This window comes from Peromyscus eremicus, chromosome X (assembly GCF_949786415.1).
Source record: "Peromyscus eremicus chromosome X, PerEre_H2_v1, whole genome shotgun sequence".
In the NCBI taxonomy this organism is placed as follows: Eukaryota; Metazoa; Chordata; class Mammalia; order Rodentia; family Cricetidae; genus Peromyscus; species Peromyscus eremicus.
In genome coordinates this window covers 19,265,682-19,282,314 of record NC_081439.1, presented here as the reverse complement: position 1 = coordinate 19,282,314, position 16,633 = coordinate 19,265,682, and the positions used below count along the sequence as shown (strand labels likewise).

At 40.4% G+C, this 16,633-nt stretch overlaps 1 protein-coding gene across 2 annotated transcripts; it reads right to left on the bottom strand.

Annotated features, from left to right (window-relative positions):
- Window positions 1–10,917: 10,917 nt before the first annotated feature.
- On the bottom strand, window positions 10,918–13,779 carry LOC131899333 (uncharacterized). Of its 2 annotated transcripts, none has more exons than XM_059250763.1 (3): window positions 13,722–13,779; window positions 13,190–13,299; window positions 10,918–11,701 (listed from the first exon to the last, which is right to left on the bottom strand). In XM_059250763.1, exons 2-3 carry the CDS (start codon window positions 13,216–13,218, stop codon window positions 11,029–11,031), a joined length of 702 nt encoding a protein of 233 aa, XP_059106746.1. In that variant the 5' UTR covers window positions 13,219–13,299; window positions 13,722–13,779; the 3' UTR covers window positions 10,918–11,028. The 2 variants fall into 2 exon arrangements, with proteins under 2 accessions (XP_059106746.1, XP_059106747.1); XM_059250764.1 differs by having other exon boundaries at window positions 13,635–13,742.
- Between the last annotated feature and the right edge of the window lie 2,854 nt (window positions 13,780–16,633).

Below are 16,633 nucleotides of genomic sequence, written 5' to 3'. Positions count from 1 at the left end.
TCATAACCAAGATCCACCATGTTAGATACTTGACACATCTCTGGGACAAAAGTCCTGACATAAGCAACTCAGGAAGGACAGATTTATTTTGGCTGTCAGTGTGAGGGAACATGCTATCATGCCCCAGATATCTTGAGAATAAGAGCACGAAGTTGCTTGTAGTAAGTATTATATCAGCAGTTAGGAAGCAGCGAGCAATGACTGCTGGTGCTCAGCTTTCCTCTTTATATGCAGTCTGGGTTCATAGTCCATGGAATAATGCCATCTACATTTAGGGCTGATCTTCTGACACTGAATCAAGAAAATTTTTGACATTAACCAGAAGCACTTATCCTCTTCTTGATTCTAGATCTTGTCTTTTCATCATTCAGTATTAACTGTCTTAAGCCCACTTCTTGCCATTTTCACTTCATAATATTACAACATTACATTCATTTACTCGTGTGCAAGTGTTTGGAGTGTTTATGTGTTATTTTCTAAGATGAGACCATATGCAACTGCATACATATGGAGGTCAAGAGTCAAGTTTTAGATCTTGCCCTGGATGTCCCTTCTGGAGCACAGGTGAGTGCCCTAGCTGGGCCCAGACCCCATTCCTGGGCACCAGCCACTCTGGGGAAGACCTGATCAACTTGGCCACAGGTTCTGGCCACCGGGCAGGTTCCCTTCTAGCCCCACCGGGAAGGATTCCCTTCTCCAAGACCGCTGACAGACCCTGAAGTCTCCACGCCCTGCCCCCATGCCCATCCGCCCAAGCCCCCAGCCTCTTTCTGAGACTTAGAGGCCAGCCCCCAGCTCCCATCCTGCCCCGGACTTCCATTCTGGAGCACAGGTGAGTGCCCTATCTTGCCCCAGACCACATCCCTGGGCACCAGCCACTCTGGGGAAGACCTGCCCAACTTGGCCTCAGGTTCTGGCCACCAGGCAGGTTCCCTTCTAGCCCCACCAGGAAAGATCCCCTTCTCCAAGACCCCTGGCAGACCCTGTCGTCTCCACGCCCTGCTCCCACACCCATCCACCCAGACCACAGCCACTTCCTGAGACTTAGAGGCAGACCCCCAGCTCCCATCCTGCCCTGGACTTCCGATCTGGAGCACAAAGAGAGAGAGAGAGAGAGAGAGAGAGAGAGAGAGAGAAGAGCTCCCATCCTGCCCTAGACTTCCCATTTGCACAAGAGAGCTCCCATCTGGACAAGAGAGAGAGACTTCCTGAATCTGTCAGCTCTGTCTGAACCAAGTGTGTGGATAAGGCCAAGAATGAACCAAAAGGAGATGGGCAGACATCAAGGCAGAAACATATACAACAAAATGAATAGCAATACAGCATCACCAGGCCCTAGCCCTCCTCCAACACCTAGACCTGAACATCAAAAATTGGAAGAAGCAGAAGAAAACAGCCTTATGAATGACATCATGAAGAAGCTAGAGGCATGTGTAGAGGAAAAGACAAAAAAATGGGAAGAACGCTGTAAACAACTAGAGGAAAGGGCAAACAAATTAGAAGAAATCAATAAAGTCCTGGAAGAAAACAATAAAATACTGAAAGAAAATCAAGAAAAATCAATGAAACAAATGAAGGAAACAGTCCAAGACCTGAAAATCGAAATAGAAAAAATGAAGAAGACACAAACAGAGGGAATGCTAGAAATAGAAAATCTGAGTAAACAATTGGGAACTTCAGATGCAAGTATAATCAACAGAATGCAAGAGATGGAAGAGAGGACCTCTAGCATTGAAGATACAGTAGAAGAAATAGATTCATCAGTCAAAGAAAACAATAAAGCCAACAAAGTCATGAACCAAAATGTCCAAGAAACTTGGGACACCATGAAAAGACCAAACCTACAAATAATAGGGGTAGAAGAAAGAGAAGAATACCAACTAAAGGGCACAGAAAATATACTCAACAAGATCATAGAAAAAAACTTTCCCAACTTAAAGAAGGAAAAGACTATGAAGATACAAGAAGCCTATAGAACACCAAACAGACTAGACCCCCAAAAAGTCCCCTCTCCACATAATAATTAAACAACTAAACGTACAGAATAAAGAAAGAATATTAAGAGCAGCAAAGGAAAAATGCAAAGTGACGTATAAAGGCAAACCCATCAGAATAACAACCAATTTCACAATGGAGACTTTGAAAGCCAGAAGGACCTGAACAGATGTAATGCAGACACTAAGAGACCATGGAAGTCAGCCTAGACTAATATACCCAGCAAAACTTTCAATCATCACAGATGAAGTGAACAAGACATTCCATGACAAAGCCAGATTTAAACAATACTTATCCACAAATCCAGCCCTACAGAAAGCACTAGAAGGAAAATTCCAACCTAAGTAAGTCAGATACACCCTCAAAAACACAGACAATAGATAAAGCCACAGCAGTAAACCCCTACGAAGAGAAGTACACACACATCACCACCAAAAAAATAACAGGAATGAACAATCACTGGTCCTTAATATCCCTCAATATCAATGGACTTAATTCACCTACAAAAAGACATAGGCTTACAGAATGGATACGAAAGCAGGACCCATTTTTCTGCTGCATACAGGAAACACATCCCAAATTCAAAGATAGACACTACCTAAAAATAAAAGGCTGGGAAAAGATTTTCCAATCAAACAGTCTTAAGAAACAAGCGGGTGTAGCCATCCTGATATCCAGCAAAATAGACTTCAAACTAAAATCAATCAAAAGAGATCAAGAAGGGCATTACATACTCATCACAGAAAAGATCCACCAAGATGAAGTCTCAATTCTGAACATTTATGCTCCAAACACATGGGCATCCACATATGTAAAAGAAACATTACTAAAGCTTAAATCACATATAAAACCCCACACATTAATAGTGGGAGACCTCAACACCCCACTTTCACCACTGGACAGATCTCCCAAATTGAAACTTAACAGAGAGATAAAGGACTTAATTGATGTCATGACTCAAATGGACTTAATCGATATCTACAGAACATTCCATCCTAACAAAAAAGAATATACCTTCTTCTCAGCACCCCATGAAACCTTCTCTAAAATCGACCATATACCTGGCCACAAAACAAATCTAAACAGATACAAAACAATTGGAATAACTTCCTGGGTTCTATCAGACCACCATGGTCTAAAGTTGGATTTCAACAACAACAAAAACTACAGAAAACCTACAATCTCATGGAAACTGAATAATACCCAACTGAATCACCAATGGATTAAGGAAGAAATAAAGAAAGAAATCAAAGTCTTCCCAGAGATCAACGAAAATGAAGACACCACATATCCAAACCTATGGGACACTATGAAAGCAGTACTAAGAGGGAAATTCATAGCACTAAACGCCCACATAAATAAGCTGGAGAAATCTCACACTAGTGACTTAACAGCACACCTGAAAGCTCTAGAACAAGAACAAGCAACGTCTCCCAGGAAAAACAGACGCCAGGAAATTATCAAAGTGAGAGCTGAAATCAATAAAATAGAAACAAAGAGAACAATACAAAAAATTAATGAAAGAAAGAGTTAGTTCTTTGAGAAAATCAACAAGATAGACAAGCCCTTATCCAAACTAACCAAAAGACAGAGAGAGAGCATGCAAATCAACAAAAACAGAAATGAAAAGGGGGACATAACAACAGACACTGAGGAAATCCAGAGAATCATCAGGTCATACTTCAAAAACCTCTATTCCACAAAACTGGAAAACCTAAAAGAAATGGATAACTTTCTGTGTAGGTACCACATACCTAAGTTAAATCAAGACCAGATGAACTATTTAAATAGTCCAATAACCCCTAACGAAATAGAAACAGTCATTAAAAGTCTCCCAACCAAAAAAAGCCCAGGACCAGATGGTTTCAGCATAGAGTTCTACCAGATCATCAAAGAAGGGTTAATACCAATACTCTTTAAACTGTTCCACACAATAGAAACAGAAGGAACATTACCATACTCCTTCTATGAGGCTACAATTACCCTGATTCCTAAACCATACAAGGATACAACAAAGAAAGAGAACTACAGACCGATCTCCCTCATGAACATTGATGCAAAAATACTCAATAAAATACTGGCAAACAGACTCCAAGAACACATCAAAACAATTATCCACCATGATCAAGTAGGCTTCATTCCAGGGATGCAAGGGTGGTTCAACATACCAAAGTCCGTCAATGTAATACACAATATAAACAAACTCAAAGAAAAAAACCACATGATCATCTCACTAGATGCAGAAAAGGCATTTGACAAAATCCAACACCCCTTCATGATAAAGGTCTTGGAGCGATCAGGAATACAGGGAACATACCTAAACATAATAAAGGCAATTTACAGCAAGCCAACAGCCAACATCAAATTAAATGGAGAGAAACTCAAAGCAATTCCACTAAAATCAGGAACGAGGCAAGGCTGTCCGCTCTCCCCATACTTATTCAATATAGTACTTGAAGTTCTAGCCAGAGCAATAAGACAACATAAGGAGATTAAGGGGATACAAATTGGAAAGGAAGAAGTCAAGCTTTTTCTATTTGTAGATGACATGATAGTATACTTGAGCAACCCCAAAGATTCCACCCAGGAACTGATACAGCTTACAAACACCTTCAGCAACATAGCAGGATACAAGATCAACTCAAAAAAATCAGTAGCCCTCCTATATACAATGGACAAAGAAGCAGAGAAGAAAATCAGAGATACATCACCCTTCACTATAGCCACAAATGACATAAAATACCTTGCGGTAACACTAACCAAGCAAGTGAAGGACCTATATGACAAGAACTTTAAGTCCCTGAAAAAAGAAATTGAAGAAGATGTCAGAAAATGGAAAGATCTCCCATGCTTATGGAGAGGCAGGACTAACATAGTAAAAATGGCAATCTTACCAAAAGCAATCTACATATTCATTGCAATCCCCATCAAAATACCAACACAATTCTTCACAGACCTGGAAAGAATAATTCTCAACTTCATATGGAAAAACAAAAAACCCAGGATAGCCAAAAGAATCCGGTACAATAACACAACCTCTGGAGGCATCACGATCCCTGACTTCAAGCTCTACTATAGAGCTACAGTAATAAAAACAGATTGGTACTGGCATAAAAACCGACATGTGGACCAATGGAATCAAATTGAAGACCCTGACATGAATCCGCACACCTATGATCATATAATTTTTGACAAAGAAGCCAAAAGTGCACAATGGAAAAAAGAAAGCATCTTCAACAATTGTGCTGGCAAAACTGGATATCAACATGTAGAAGGCTGCAAATAGATCCATATCTATCACCGTGCACAAATTCTAAGTCCAAGTGGATCAAGGACCTCAACATAAATCCAGCTACTCTGAACCTGCTAGAAGAGAAAGTAGGAAGTAGTCTCGAATGCATTGGCATAGGAGACCACTTCCTAAATAGAACACCAGTAGCACAGACACTGAGAGAAACAATCAATCAATGGGACCTCTTGAAACTGAGAAGCTTTTGTAGAGCAAAGGATATGGTCAACAAGGCAAAGCGACAGCCTACAGAATGGGAAAAGATCTTCACCAACCCCACATCTGACAGAGGACTGATATCCAGAATATATAAGGAACTCAAGAAATTAGACATCAAAATGCCCAACAGTCCAATTAAGAAATGGGCTATAGAACTAAACAGAGAATTCTCAACAGAGGAAACTCAAATGGCTGAAAGACATTTAAGGAATTGCTCAACATCCCTAATCATCAGGGAAATGCAAATCAAAACAACTCTGAGATACCACCTTATGCCTGTCAGAATGGCTAAGATCAAAAACACTGAAGACACCTTATGCTGGAGAGGATGTGGAGCTAGGGGAAGTCTCCTCCATTGCTGGTGGGAATGCAAGCTTGTACAACCACTTTGGAAATCAATATGGCGCTTTCTTAGAAAATTGGGACTCCATCTCTCCCAAGATCCAGCTATACCACTCTTGGACATATACCCAAGGAATGCTCAACCACACCACAAGAGCACTTGTTCAGCTATGTTCATACCAGCATTGTTTGTAATAGCCAGAACATGGAAACAACCTAGATGCCCTTCAACTGAAGAATGGATAAACAAAATGTGGTACATATACACAATGGAATACTACTCAGCAGAGAAAAACAATGACATCATGAGGTTTGCGACAAATGAATGCATCTAGAAAAAATCATCCTGAGTGAGGTATCCCAGACTCAGAAAGACAAACATGGTATGTACTCACTCATAGCAGGATACTAGATGTAGAACAAGGATGACTGGACTGCTGCTCACATCACCAGGGAGGCTACCTGGAAAACGGGACCCCAAGAAAGACACAGGGATTGCCCAATGACAGAGATATGGAATGAGATCTACATGAACAGCCTGGACATGAGTGGGGGTAGTGAAGGGCGGGGGTCAAGGGAAAGAGAGCTTGGGGGAGCGGGAGATCCCAGCTGGATCAACAACAGAGAGGGAGAACAAGGAATAGGAGACCATGGTAAATGAAGACCACATGAGAATAAGAAGAAGCAAAGTGCTAGAGAGGCCCACAGAAATCCACAAAGGTACCCCCACAACAGACTGCTGGCAGTGGTCGAGAGACAGCCCGAACTGACCTACTCTGGTGATGGGATGGCCAAACATCCTAATTGTCGTGCTAGAAACCTCATCCAACCACTGAGGGATCTGGATGCAGAGATCCATGGCTAGGCCCCGGTTGGATCTCTGGGAGTCCAATTAGCGAGAATGAGGAGGGTTTATAATAGCGAGAATTGTTGAGACCAAGGTTGGATAAAGCACAGGGACAAATAGCCAAACGAATGGAAACACATGAACTATGAACCAATGGCTGAGGTGTCATCAACTGGATCAGGCCCTCTGAATGGGTGAGACAATTGATTGGCTTGATCTGTTTGGGAGGCATCCAGGCAGTGGGACCGGGTCCTGTGCTCATTGCATGAGTTGGCTGTTTGAAACCTGGGGCCTATGCAGGATGGCTTGGCTCGGCCTGGGAGGAGGGGACTGGGCCTGCCTGGACAGAGTTTACCAGGTTGATCTCAGTCCCTGGGGGAGGCTTTGCCCTGGAGGAGATGGGAATGGGGGGTGGGCTGGGGACAAGGTGAGGGGGGCGGGAGGGGGGAGAACAAGGGAATCCTTGGCTGATATGTAGAACTGAATTGTATTGCAAAATTAAAAAAAAAAGGAAAATGAAAAAAAAAGAGTCAAGTTTTAGGTGTGTTACATGGGTCTTGAGTGAGGGGTCAAAGCTTGAAGGTATCATCCAGTTTCATTGAGGTTAAGAACTTAGGACCTGGAAAGAAAACTCAGAAAGACAGGAAAGGGAAATAACAATTGAGTAGAGAAGGGTACTAGACAGAGCAGGATGATTCCAGACCTGAGGTAAGAAAAGCATGCAGTAGCTGCCTACCAAAAGTGACACTGACAGAGATGAGAAGGTTTCTGATAGAAAGTAAAAGGTATGGATCTGAGAAAGACACAAAAACAGCTCCCCACAGGAGTGAACAATTGTGGAGTCCCTAACAGTTTCAAATTGACAGAGAAACAGATAGTCTCTGGACATAGGGAAAGAAAAAGAAGCAAAACCCCACAAACTTTATTAAAACCGTCAAACAGTATCCTGTAGACTAGTGTTTCTCAACATTTCTAATGCTGCAACCTTCTAATAGAGTTCCTTATGTTGTAGTGACCCCTAACTGTAGCTAGAGTTTTCCTGCCTGGCCCACAGTCAGGACAAATCTCTATCACCCACCAGTCCCACAGCCGCTCAGACCCAACCAAGTAAACACAGAGACTTATATTGCTTACAAACTGTATGGCCGTACCAGGATTCTTGCTAACTGTTCTTATATCTTAAATAAATCCATTTCTATAAATCTATACCTTGCCAGTGGCTCATGGCTTACCGGGATCTTCCCATGCTGTTTGTCATGGCGTCGGCTGGTAGTGTCTCTGAATCAGCCTTCCACTTCCCAGAATTCTTCTCCTCTTTGTCCAGGCTATACTTCCTCCTGCCTGACTACTGGCCAATCAGTGTTTTATTTACTAACCAATCAGAGCAACACATTTGCCATACAGAACATCCCACAGCACCTAACCATGAAATTTTTCATGGCTACTTCATCACTGTAATATTGTTAATTTAATGAATTGTATTGTAATATTTTTGGAGATAGAGGGTTGTCAGAGGGGTCTCAAACCACAGGTTGTGAACTAGTGCACAAGAGGATGGGAGGTGCACTCTAGCTGGGAATCTGATCTGAAGCTGAGGTCAGATTGTTTTGACAGGTAACGCCACCTCCTGAGTCCCTCTCCTTCAAGATTGGTCCTAATCAAGTGCTCCTTGAACAGTTTCTGTTGTCTCTGGATCTTGCCTGTTAGCAGATTTTATCAGTTCCAATCTCCTGGTTGGTGTGAGAAATGAGCATCCTTTCTTAAAGAAGACAGGCATAATTTTGAAGTATAAACAATTTCCCTCACCTTCCCTCCATTGCCCTTTATCAGAGATTAACATTGGATGGCACCAGACTGTGTGCAAATGGAGTTCTGGCTAATTCTTGCTGAGAAGACATGATGTTTCCAGGTATTGACCAGAAAGAAGGGAGCCCTTGGTTGGAAAGCAGAGTCTTCATGCCAGTCAAGAAGGCTGCATTAGGACACACTTGTCTGTGTTAATATAGGATCTGGAACAGCCAGTTGATAACTGTGTTGTGCTGGTGAGGTACCATCTATCATAGAGTGAATCTATGAAAACAATTACAACCCCAAGTGATCATGTGATTTAAGAAAAATCATAAAAGCCACATTGTGATAGTTTTGAGCTTTGTACTTATGAGAGGAGGAATACAGGCAAGAAACACCCCAAACCCCTCTGCAGGCATTAGAGTAACCATAAGTGAGGGTAATGAGTTCCTTGTAGATTTTCTTTATGGCAGCTTCTGTGTGCTGACCACAGGGAGGTAAATCCCTAGGTGGGTGAATCCCAGCTGCAAAGGACTTTTCAAATAGGGTTTCAATTAGGACTCTTTGTTTTCAAATGACTGTGGTTTTAGTCCCAATTGCTGATTTTTTTTATATTATAAACCTGTGTAAGTATCCTGATCATTTCCTGTGCCACAACCTGAAGGCAATCCTGCTTTGCAATGTCCTCCACAAGACAAATTATTCTACAAATTTAAGTTCAGCCATATTCAGGTTTTCAAGACACAGGTACAATGCAGCCAGCTTTGTGCCAGCATAGAACATGAATGAAAACCGGCCCCTTTCACCTTACAGTCCTTGATCCTCTTTGAATACTCATGAGCAGCTTCCAACTCTCCACATCCTTCTAGAATTGCACACTCCCCATGGAATGGCCAATTAAACTCTTTTATAGAATATCTGAGTGCATTTCAAGGCATAGGTCCAAATATTTCGAATTAATGAGATTTATATACCCCTAGATGGCTACAGCTTACCAAGTCCCCTATAATGTGACCACAAGCCATGGAACAAAGGTTCCTGTACAACACACGCACACACACACACACACACACACACACACACACACACACACACAGACAAAACAACAACAACTAATTAATGTAATAAAAGTGATATATTTGGACCATAAATTGTCAAGAAGAGGATTAGGAATGGTTAATATTGAATGTTGAGTGAACAGTATCTAAAATCAAGAAACACAGAAGCCTACGGTAATGTCTCAAAGAGATTAAGATGAGGTTAATTTGGCTCAGAGGAACCGTCTAAAATGGAGTAGCATCATTCCTTGGAATGAGGATCCTGTCTGCATAACATGCAGAGAGCTAAGTGAGCATCTGCAGTGCACTAACTACTCTCCCTGCTCTCTAACTACTAATGCAATGTAGCAAGCATCTTGGGACTCTTGCCCCCATGATCTCTCAGTCATGATGTGTATTTTCTCAAATTAAGAGCCAATATAAACTTTTCTTCCTTTACTTGCCCATGTTATGTATTTTATCAGAGAAATGAATCAGGTATGTGATATGGTGGGTGGTGGTGATGGAGATGGAAGATCTAGGCCAGTTGTTCTCAAACTTCCCAATGCTGTGACCCTCTAATACACTTCCCCATGATGGAGTGACCCCCAACCATAAAATTATTTTCATTACTACTTTATAACTGCAATTTTCTATTGTTATTAATCATTATATAAATATCTGTGTTTTCCAATGGTCTTAGGCAATCCCGGTGAAAGGGTCACTTAACTCCGAAAAGGGGCCACAGACTACAGGTTGAGAACCACTGATCTAGATCCACTGAGAGAAAGTATTCACACAGTATAACACACACTCAGAAAGCTGACCTGATAAAGAATAGGGACTAATGTTCCCAGAAAGAAAACTAGAATTTTTTTACGGTCCTGAGGGAGGGCTGATAGATTAGAATGGCCCTGTGCTACCCACCACATGGACCATCAGAGCACACTGGAAATGCCTGGGCATTTGTGGCGTTTATTCACAACTGGGGAAATAGGAGATGGCTACTGCCTTCTAATAGCAACAGACGACAGATGGCACTAGCATACTCAGTGAACAGCATTGCCTTCTTTCTCCAAGAGAGCATCCTACTCTCCCAGCAGTGCCAAGGCTAAAACATCCTGTTCTACCTGTCGGAGATATGAATACTTAAGTGTCTCCACACAAGAATGTGGTTTCTTTTTTTGTGTTGAGGTGTCTGCTTTCTTGCAAACCGTATTTCTCATGGGATTCACTAGGTTTACTTAGGAAACATGCCTTTATACTGTACTGTTTCTTGCTATTGCTTGACGGCAGTATCAAATGAGATCATGACCTACAGTTTAGTATGTGAAAACATTTAAAGAATGGAATGCATTTGACAGCAAGGAAGGAATAAAACTTAGACACACTCCCAGAAATCAAGTTGATATTTTATATAGAATGAATTGGTGATTACACAGTACTGTGTACAAATGGGCAATTTCTTCAAGGATTCTCCTGGCAGATGTTAAAATGCCAGAGCCCTCACTTCAGACCATTTGCTCAGCCAGGTTGGAAGCACACTGGGCCTTCACCTGACTCTGCACTCTCAAAGAGATCATCTCATAGAGAAACATAATCACTCCAAACAGTGACATTGTGGCTATCAGGACACCCATTGGGAATACATTTGTGCAGTGTTTCTTTATAATGTCCTCCTTTTTAACGGGAAAGTCAGGTGAAAAGTCAAGAGTGATTTGCCCATAGATATCTACCAGGTGGTTCAAGGTCACAGTAACAAGCGTGAAAAGGCTGCTCACAGCCAAAGTTATGGCAGACATCTTGTAGCAAAACAGCTGGATCTCAATGAGTGGATCTTCCAGACAGCTGATCTTAATGGCCACTGAAGTGAAAATCACGACTAGGAGTTTCATCAAAATGGCCCAAGCTATCAGGACTTGTAAATACTGAAATTCCGATGACTTGTTCCAGGTTGAATTGAGAGGGGTGTGAACCAACATCCTGGTCATAGACCCAGAGATGTTAAATTCCTGAGCGTAATAAGCTTTCCAGAGTCCAATTGACACAAATTGCACACCCTCGTTGTTAAACTCCCACAGGCGCCAGCATTGGCTGTTTGCAAGAATGATTTCGAACACCAAAGCTGCTGTACTGCAAATCAGGCCACTGAACTTGAAGATGAACTCCTTCATTTTGGCAAATCTGAAGAAGGCATCAAAGAAGAATAGAGTCAGTGGGACTACAAGGGAAGGCAGGAAAACAGAGGGAGTCATGGCTTGTACAGCACTGAGCTCTCATACCTTGTCCCTGTTGTCACATAGAGATGTTTCAGTGGTCTATGTACAGATTATTATTCTTCACAGAGTAAATAATAATATTTGTTGACTAGGAATTTCAGTGCTTAGAACTGACAATGAGAAGAGAGTTTGCAATATCATATGTAATGACATGCTTATTTTACCTGTATTTGCAATTTGTAAATATTTTAATACCATAAAGAGAGGAAAAAGCAGGGGAATGCTCAAATTAATTGGCATTTCTAAAATATAGTACTATAACATTTCATGACTGTTACAAACTGAAATCATCTATGAAAGAAAATGAAAATAATTCACATAGTAAACTCATTTATGTAAAAATAATAACACACTTGACACAAATTTTTGTATACATATATGTGTATACAAATTGATCAATACATAATGATACACCTCATAAATGATAGTGTGCAATGCTATTCCTCCTTGTGAATTTTACAGAAATGTACACTTCTCTAAAGAAGGCTATACCTATTTAATAATTGAAACCAGAAGAGTATGCTCATCAATGTCTATCTGTAATATAGCCGGGGATAGAGCTCAGTGGTAAAGTGATTATCTAACACGCACAAAACCCTGAATTCTTCTTTGGTATCTGTAAAGCAAAATCTATGTGTAAAATTGTCCAGAGAGTGAGTCAGAGGAATAGGGGAAATGGATAATTAACACATAAATTCATATAAATCCATAAAAGTGGATATTTCCAATTATAGCCCATCTCTTACTTAAAATTTCATCTTTAGATAATTAGCTTCATTTCAGTGAAACAAAAAGAATCCTGACATATTTTTTGTGAGCAAATATCTTCTTTCACAGAAAATTTACACTCTGTATTATAACTTTGATCTAACTTCTTTGCACCTTCTCTCAATTCCAATCTTAGGATGAAGGAAGGAGGTGAGTCATTTACTCACTAGGCATTTGGATAATGTCACTGCTAACTGTGCATGCAGAAGGTTGAAGGGGCCTACACACTGGATCTCCTTGCCAGGAAACCTTCCCTAAACAGCTACCCCCTGCTCTAAAGTCTCTGTAGAATGTGCTTCCTGACTGAGTGAAGGCAGGAACAGTTCTACTAGGGAGGTTTCATCAGAAAGATGAGTTCACATTTCATGGTGGCTTGGGTAACACCCTGCCCACATCATCTTCCTTTCCAAGGCAGGCCCGAGGCAATGGACTACAAGAACAGTGTGCTGTGAGGTAGTACTGAAAACACAATGAAGATTGCTGTTGTTCCAGAAAAAAAAAAAAAAAAAAACGAGCTAGCTTGGTAGTATCTGTTTCTTCCTGTGTTTGAAACACATGGAGTAGATGCATTTGATTCATAGGACCATATTTGAAAGCTCCCATATATAACATAAAGTTTTTATACCTTTGTGTATTATGGATAAGAAGATTCATTTAGAAGGTGGCAGGATCACAGACGTTCTTCCTATTAACAGTAAATGCCCATATCTCCAGTCAGAAGAAGAGTGGGAAAACCTTCAGGAAAAGAAATTCTATTAGGCAGACATTTCAGCTCAGAGCAGTGTCTCTCCAACCCCTAGATCCCACAATCCTTTCCATTCACTCTTGTCCTTGGCTTAAGAAGAACCTCATTTAAACACTTCAGGAGTATTCATACATCTGACTATCTAAGGACATCCATCTAGTCATTTCCCAAGTTTTGTAGGTAAGGATACAACAGAGAGAGGTTAATTCATAAACTCAACATCAGGGACCTACACAATTAAAACCTGCAGGGCAGCTCAATGATTACCTGCAGTCCCACGTGGGGCTTCTAGCCACGATATTCAGTAGCGTTTACATACACTTACCCACATGTCAATGGCCCTTTCTGGCATTCTTTGTCCTGTGAAAAAGAATGTGATTAATAAAAACACCCGGGAATGTAAAATACTTGCCTCTTTTTCCCTTGTAGTAAGACCAAATGTTAGTGACTGGCAGTAGACAGAGTATTAGCTCACTTTAAAAATTCTTGTTTCCATGGCTACTAAGGCTGAATGGTGGATTATGAGCAAAGAACACAACTTCCTAGCCATATTTGGCCATAAAGGACCAGTGTGCTTAACTTCCTGTTGTATGTGAATAGTCTTCAAAAGAGGAATTTACTTATTGAAATCATGCATCAAATAAGTACTACAATGCCTGATGGGCATAGCAGATATAGTTATTTGAAAAAAAAATAAGCTCTCATCCCCCAATCCTTGCCCTTCAGTGTGTGTGTGTGTGTGTGTGTATTGGAAGGATAGACATTTCACTTTGAGCAAAGTGTCTTCATTGGAGACTTTGTGACCATCTTACCTTCTAGAAACATCTTAGATAGAGACACAAAGTAAATATTGTCAGTAATAACAGATTATATGTAAATAAAATCATGGGGTATTTTGTTTGGAATAGAAAAATGTCCTCCTTTTCTCTTTCTGTGTTTTACCTCAAACTCTGTTACTTTGATGATACTAGTTAGGGTTTCTATTGTTGTGATAAAAGCAACATGACCAAATTCAACTTGGAGAGGAAATGGTTCATGTGGCTCACGTTGCCACATCATAGTGCATCATCTCAATAGACTAGGGCAGGCACTCAAGGAAGAAACCAAAGACAGAAAATGAATCAAGCAGGAGCCATGGAAAAACACAGCTTACTGAGTTGACCCCCATAGCTTGTTCAATGTGCATTTTTATATCATCCCTTACCAGAGGCCCAGGTTTTGTACTGCCCACCTTCTGCCAGGACATCCTACATAAGATACTAATCAAGACAATTACTAACCAAGAAAATGTCCTATAGACTTGACTATAGGCAATTTGATGGAGAGGATCCCTTCATTGAGCTTCTTCTTTCCAGGTAACTCTTAAGTTCTTACAAACTGATATAAAGCTATGTAAATTTACACAATGTTATTTCTTACTGTGGTCACATCTTGAGAACATACCATACTGTAAGCATATAGTTAAAAATAGGCAAAGTGTGTAAATGAGTGGAAAAAAGAGAAGGAAAGTTTGACTTTCTTTTTAAACCTTATCTCTTTGTACTTCATAATGTATCTGTGGTATAATAAGCAATGAAGAAAACCTGCACTTTCTGCTACATGACAGCTTCCAGAACATACTAATATCAAAATCAGGATGAATTTCTTAGAGTGAGCTGTGGAGATCAATGGGAAGTGCATAAACATCCTGTTACAGGAAATGGGAAGACAAGAATGTTTCATAAAAAGCATGGTGTAGCCTTACTGTATAAATGTGCATGTTGTTGTTTTTATGTATGTGCCCAACATGGAAGATTCCACAGCATGCCATCTTAGACAGAAGAATTCAAACAGCATTTGCTAGCAAGTGATATACCCCAGATTCTGCTGGAAATAAATGTGGCCTGAAAAGCATCATCCAGGTGCTCAAGAGCTTGGCAAAAATGTCAGCTGATCATCTGGGTGTGGTGAACCATAACTTTAATCTCAGCAATGGGAGGGAGAGGCAGCCCGATCTCTGTGAGTTCTAGGTGTGACTTGTCTACATAGTGAGCTCCCAGAAAGCCAGAGGTACTCTGAAACCAGGTCTCATGAAAATAAAGAAAAGAAGAATTTTGCTGACATGCACAACATGCCTTTGTTTGAGACCTCTGCTACAAACCCCATTTGGTGATTGTGCCCTCTACTCTTGGTCAACTTGAAACATAGTAGAGTTTCTTTGAAAGATGGAAGCTCAAATGAGGGATTACCTCCAACAGACTGGATTAATGATTGATGTGATATAGACCAGCCTTGCATGACAGTTTCCTTTAACAGAACCCTTTGTTCTGATAGGTTGACCTTCTGAACTCTAATTGTCACTGCTTTATACTCCCATGGACTTTTGCTACCAGTGGCTCTCAATACCAGGGAGTGTAAAAAATATACTACTTAGAACACACTTGCTGTTAGGTAAGTCAGAGCTGAAGGTGAAGGTAATACTTAATGTGGTGTCTTATATTTACTGTGTTATCATTAAGGACTAAACGAATTGAAAAAATCCATGAATTGAAAATTGGAAGAATTTATTTTAACTAGGACTTTTATTTTAAATATGTGATGTTTTAGAAAAATTTTAGAGACAACTGAAGGAAACTATTCCCTAGTCTGAACCAGTTATTAAGCATATGTTCCTACTGTCCCTAGTTTTCTCCTCATTCCCAGTCATGTTTTAGACTCAATGTTACATTAAATCTGCACCCACGTGGCTTAAAGCTCTGAAGGCATGCCTCACCCTCACAATGTTGAAAGATTACATGGATATCTGTAATGCCATTATTTAGCCATTTTTTTTTCAAATGCTTGGATTTTATTGCCACCACAGACTATTCTTTTTCAGGAGGAAAGATAAGTAAAGTGTATAAAACCATCTTATCTGCTCCTTCTTGAAGAAAGGAATATTTTTAAATTACCCAAAATATGTCATCATGAATTTCAGATTTTCCATAAAGAAAATAGCACCCTTTCATATGAAGTTAATTACAGAAATGGAATGTAAGCCATGTTCTTCAGCTAAAGTGTCCATATTGAGCATTACCTACAACTTACAATCCTTGGCAGGCTTAAAGGAAAACAATCCAAAAGACATTTTATGTAAATATTTTCAGAATGTGGGAAACAAGTGTAATCTAACTCAAATTAGCATTATTGCTACTGAGGGAAATTAATCTGTTTTTCTTCCTCTTAAAATAAAGAATAAATTGTTTTGTTACTGTTTTATAGTAAACACATGACTGTAGTTGGATGGTTCGTTTGTTTGGTTTGTTGGGTGGTTGGTTGGTTAGTTTGAATCATAGTCTCATAGTA

Coding starts and splice junctions, on each gene's coding strand:
- LOC131899333 (XM_059250763.1), bottom strand. CDS start 13,218: ATGAATCTTCTTATCCATAATACACAAAG. Junction 11,702..13,189: donor CTTATCCATAATACACAAAG/GTATAAAAACTT, acceptor TGCCTTCTTCAG/ATTTGCCAAAATGAAGGAGT.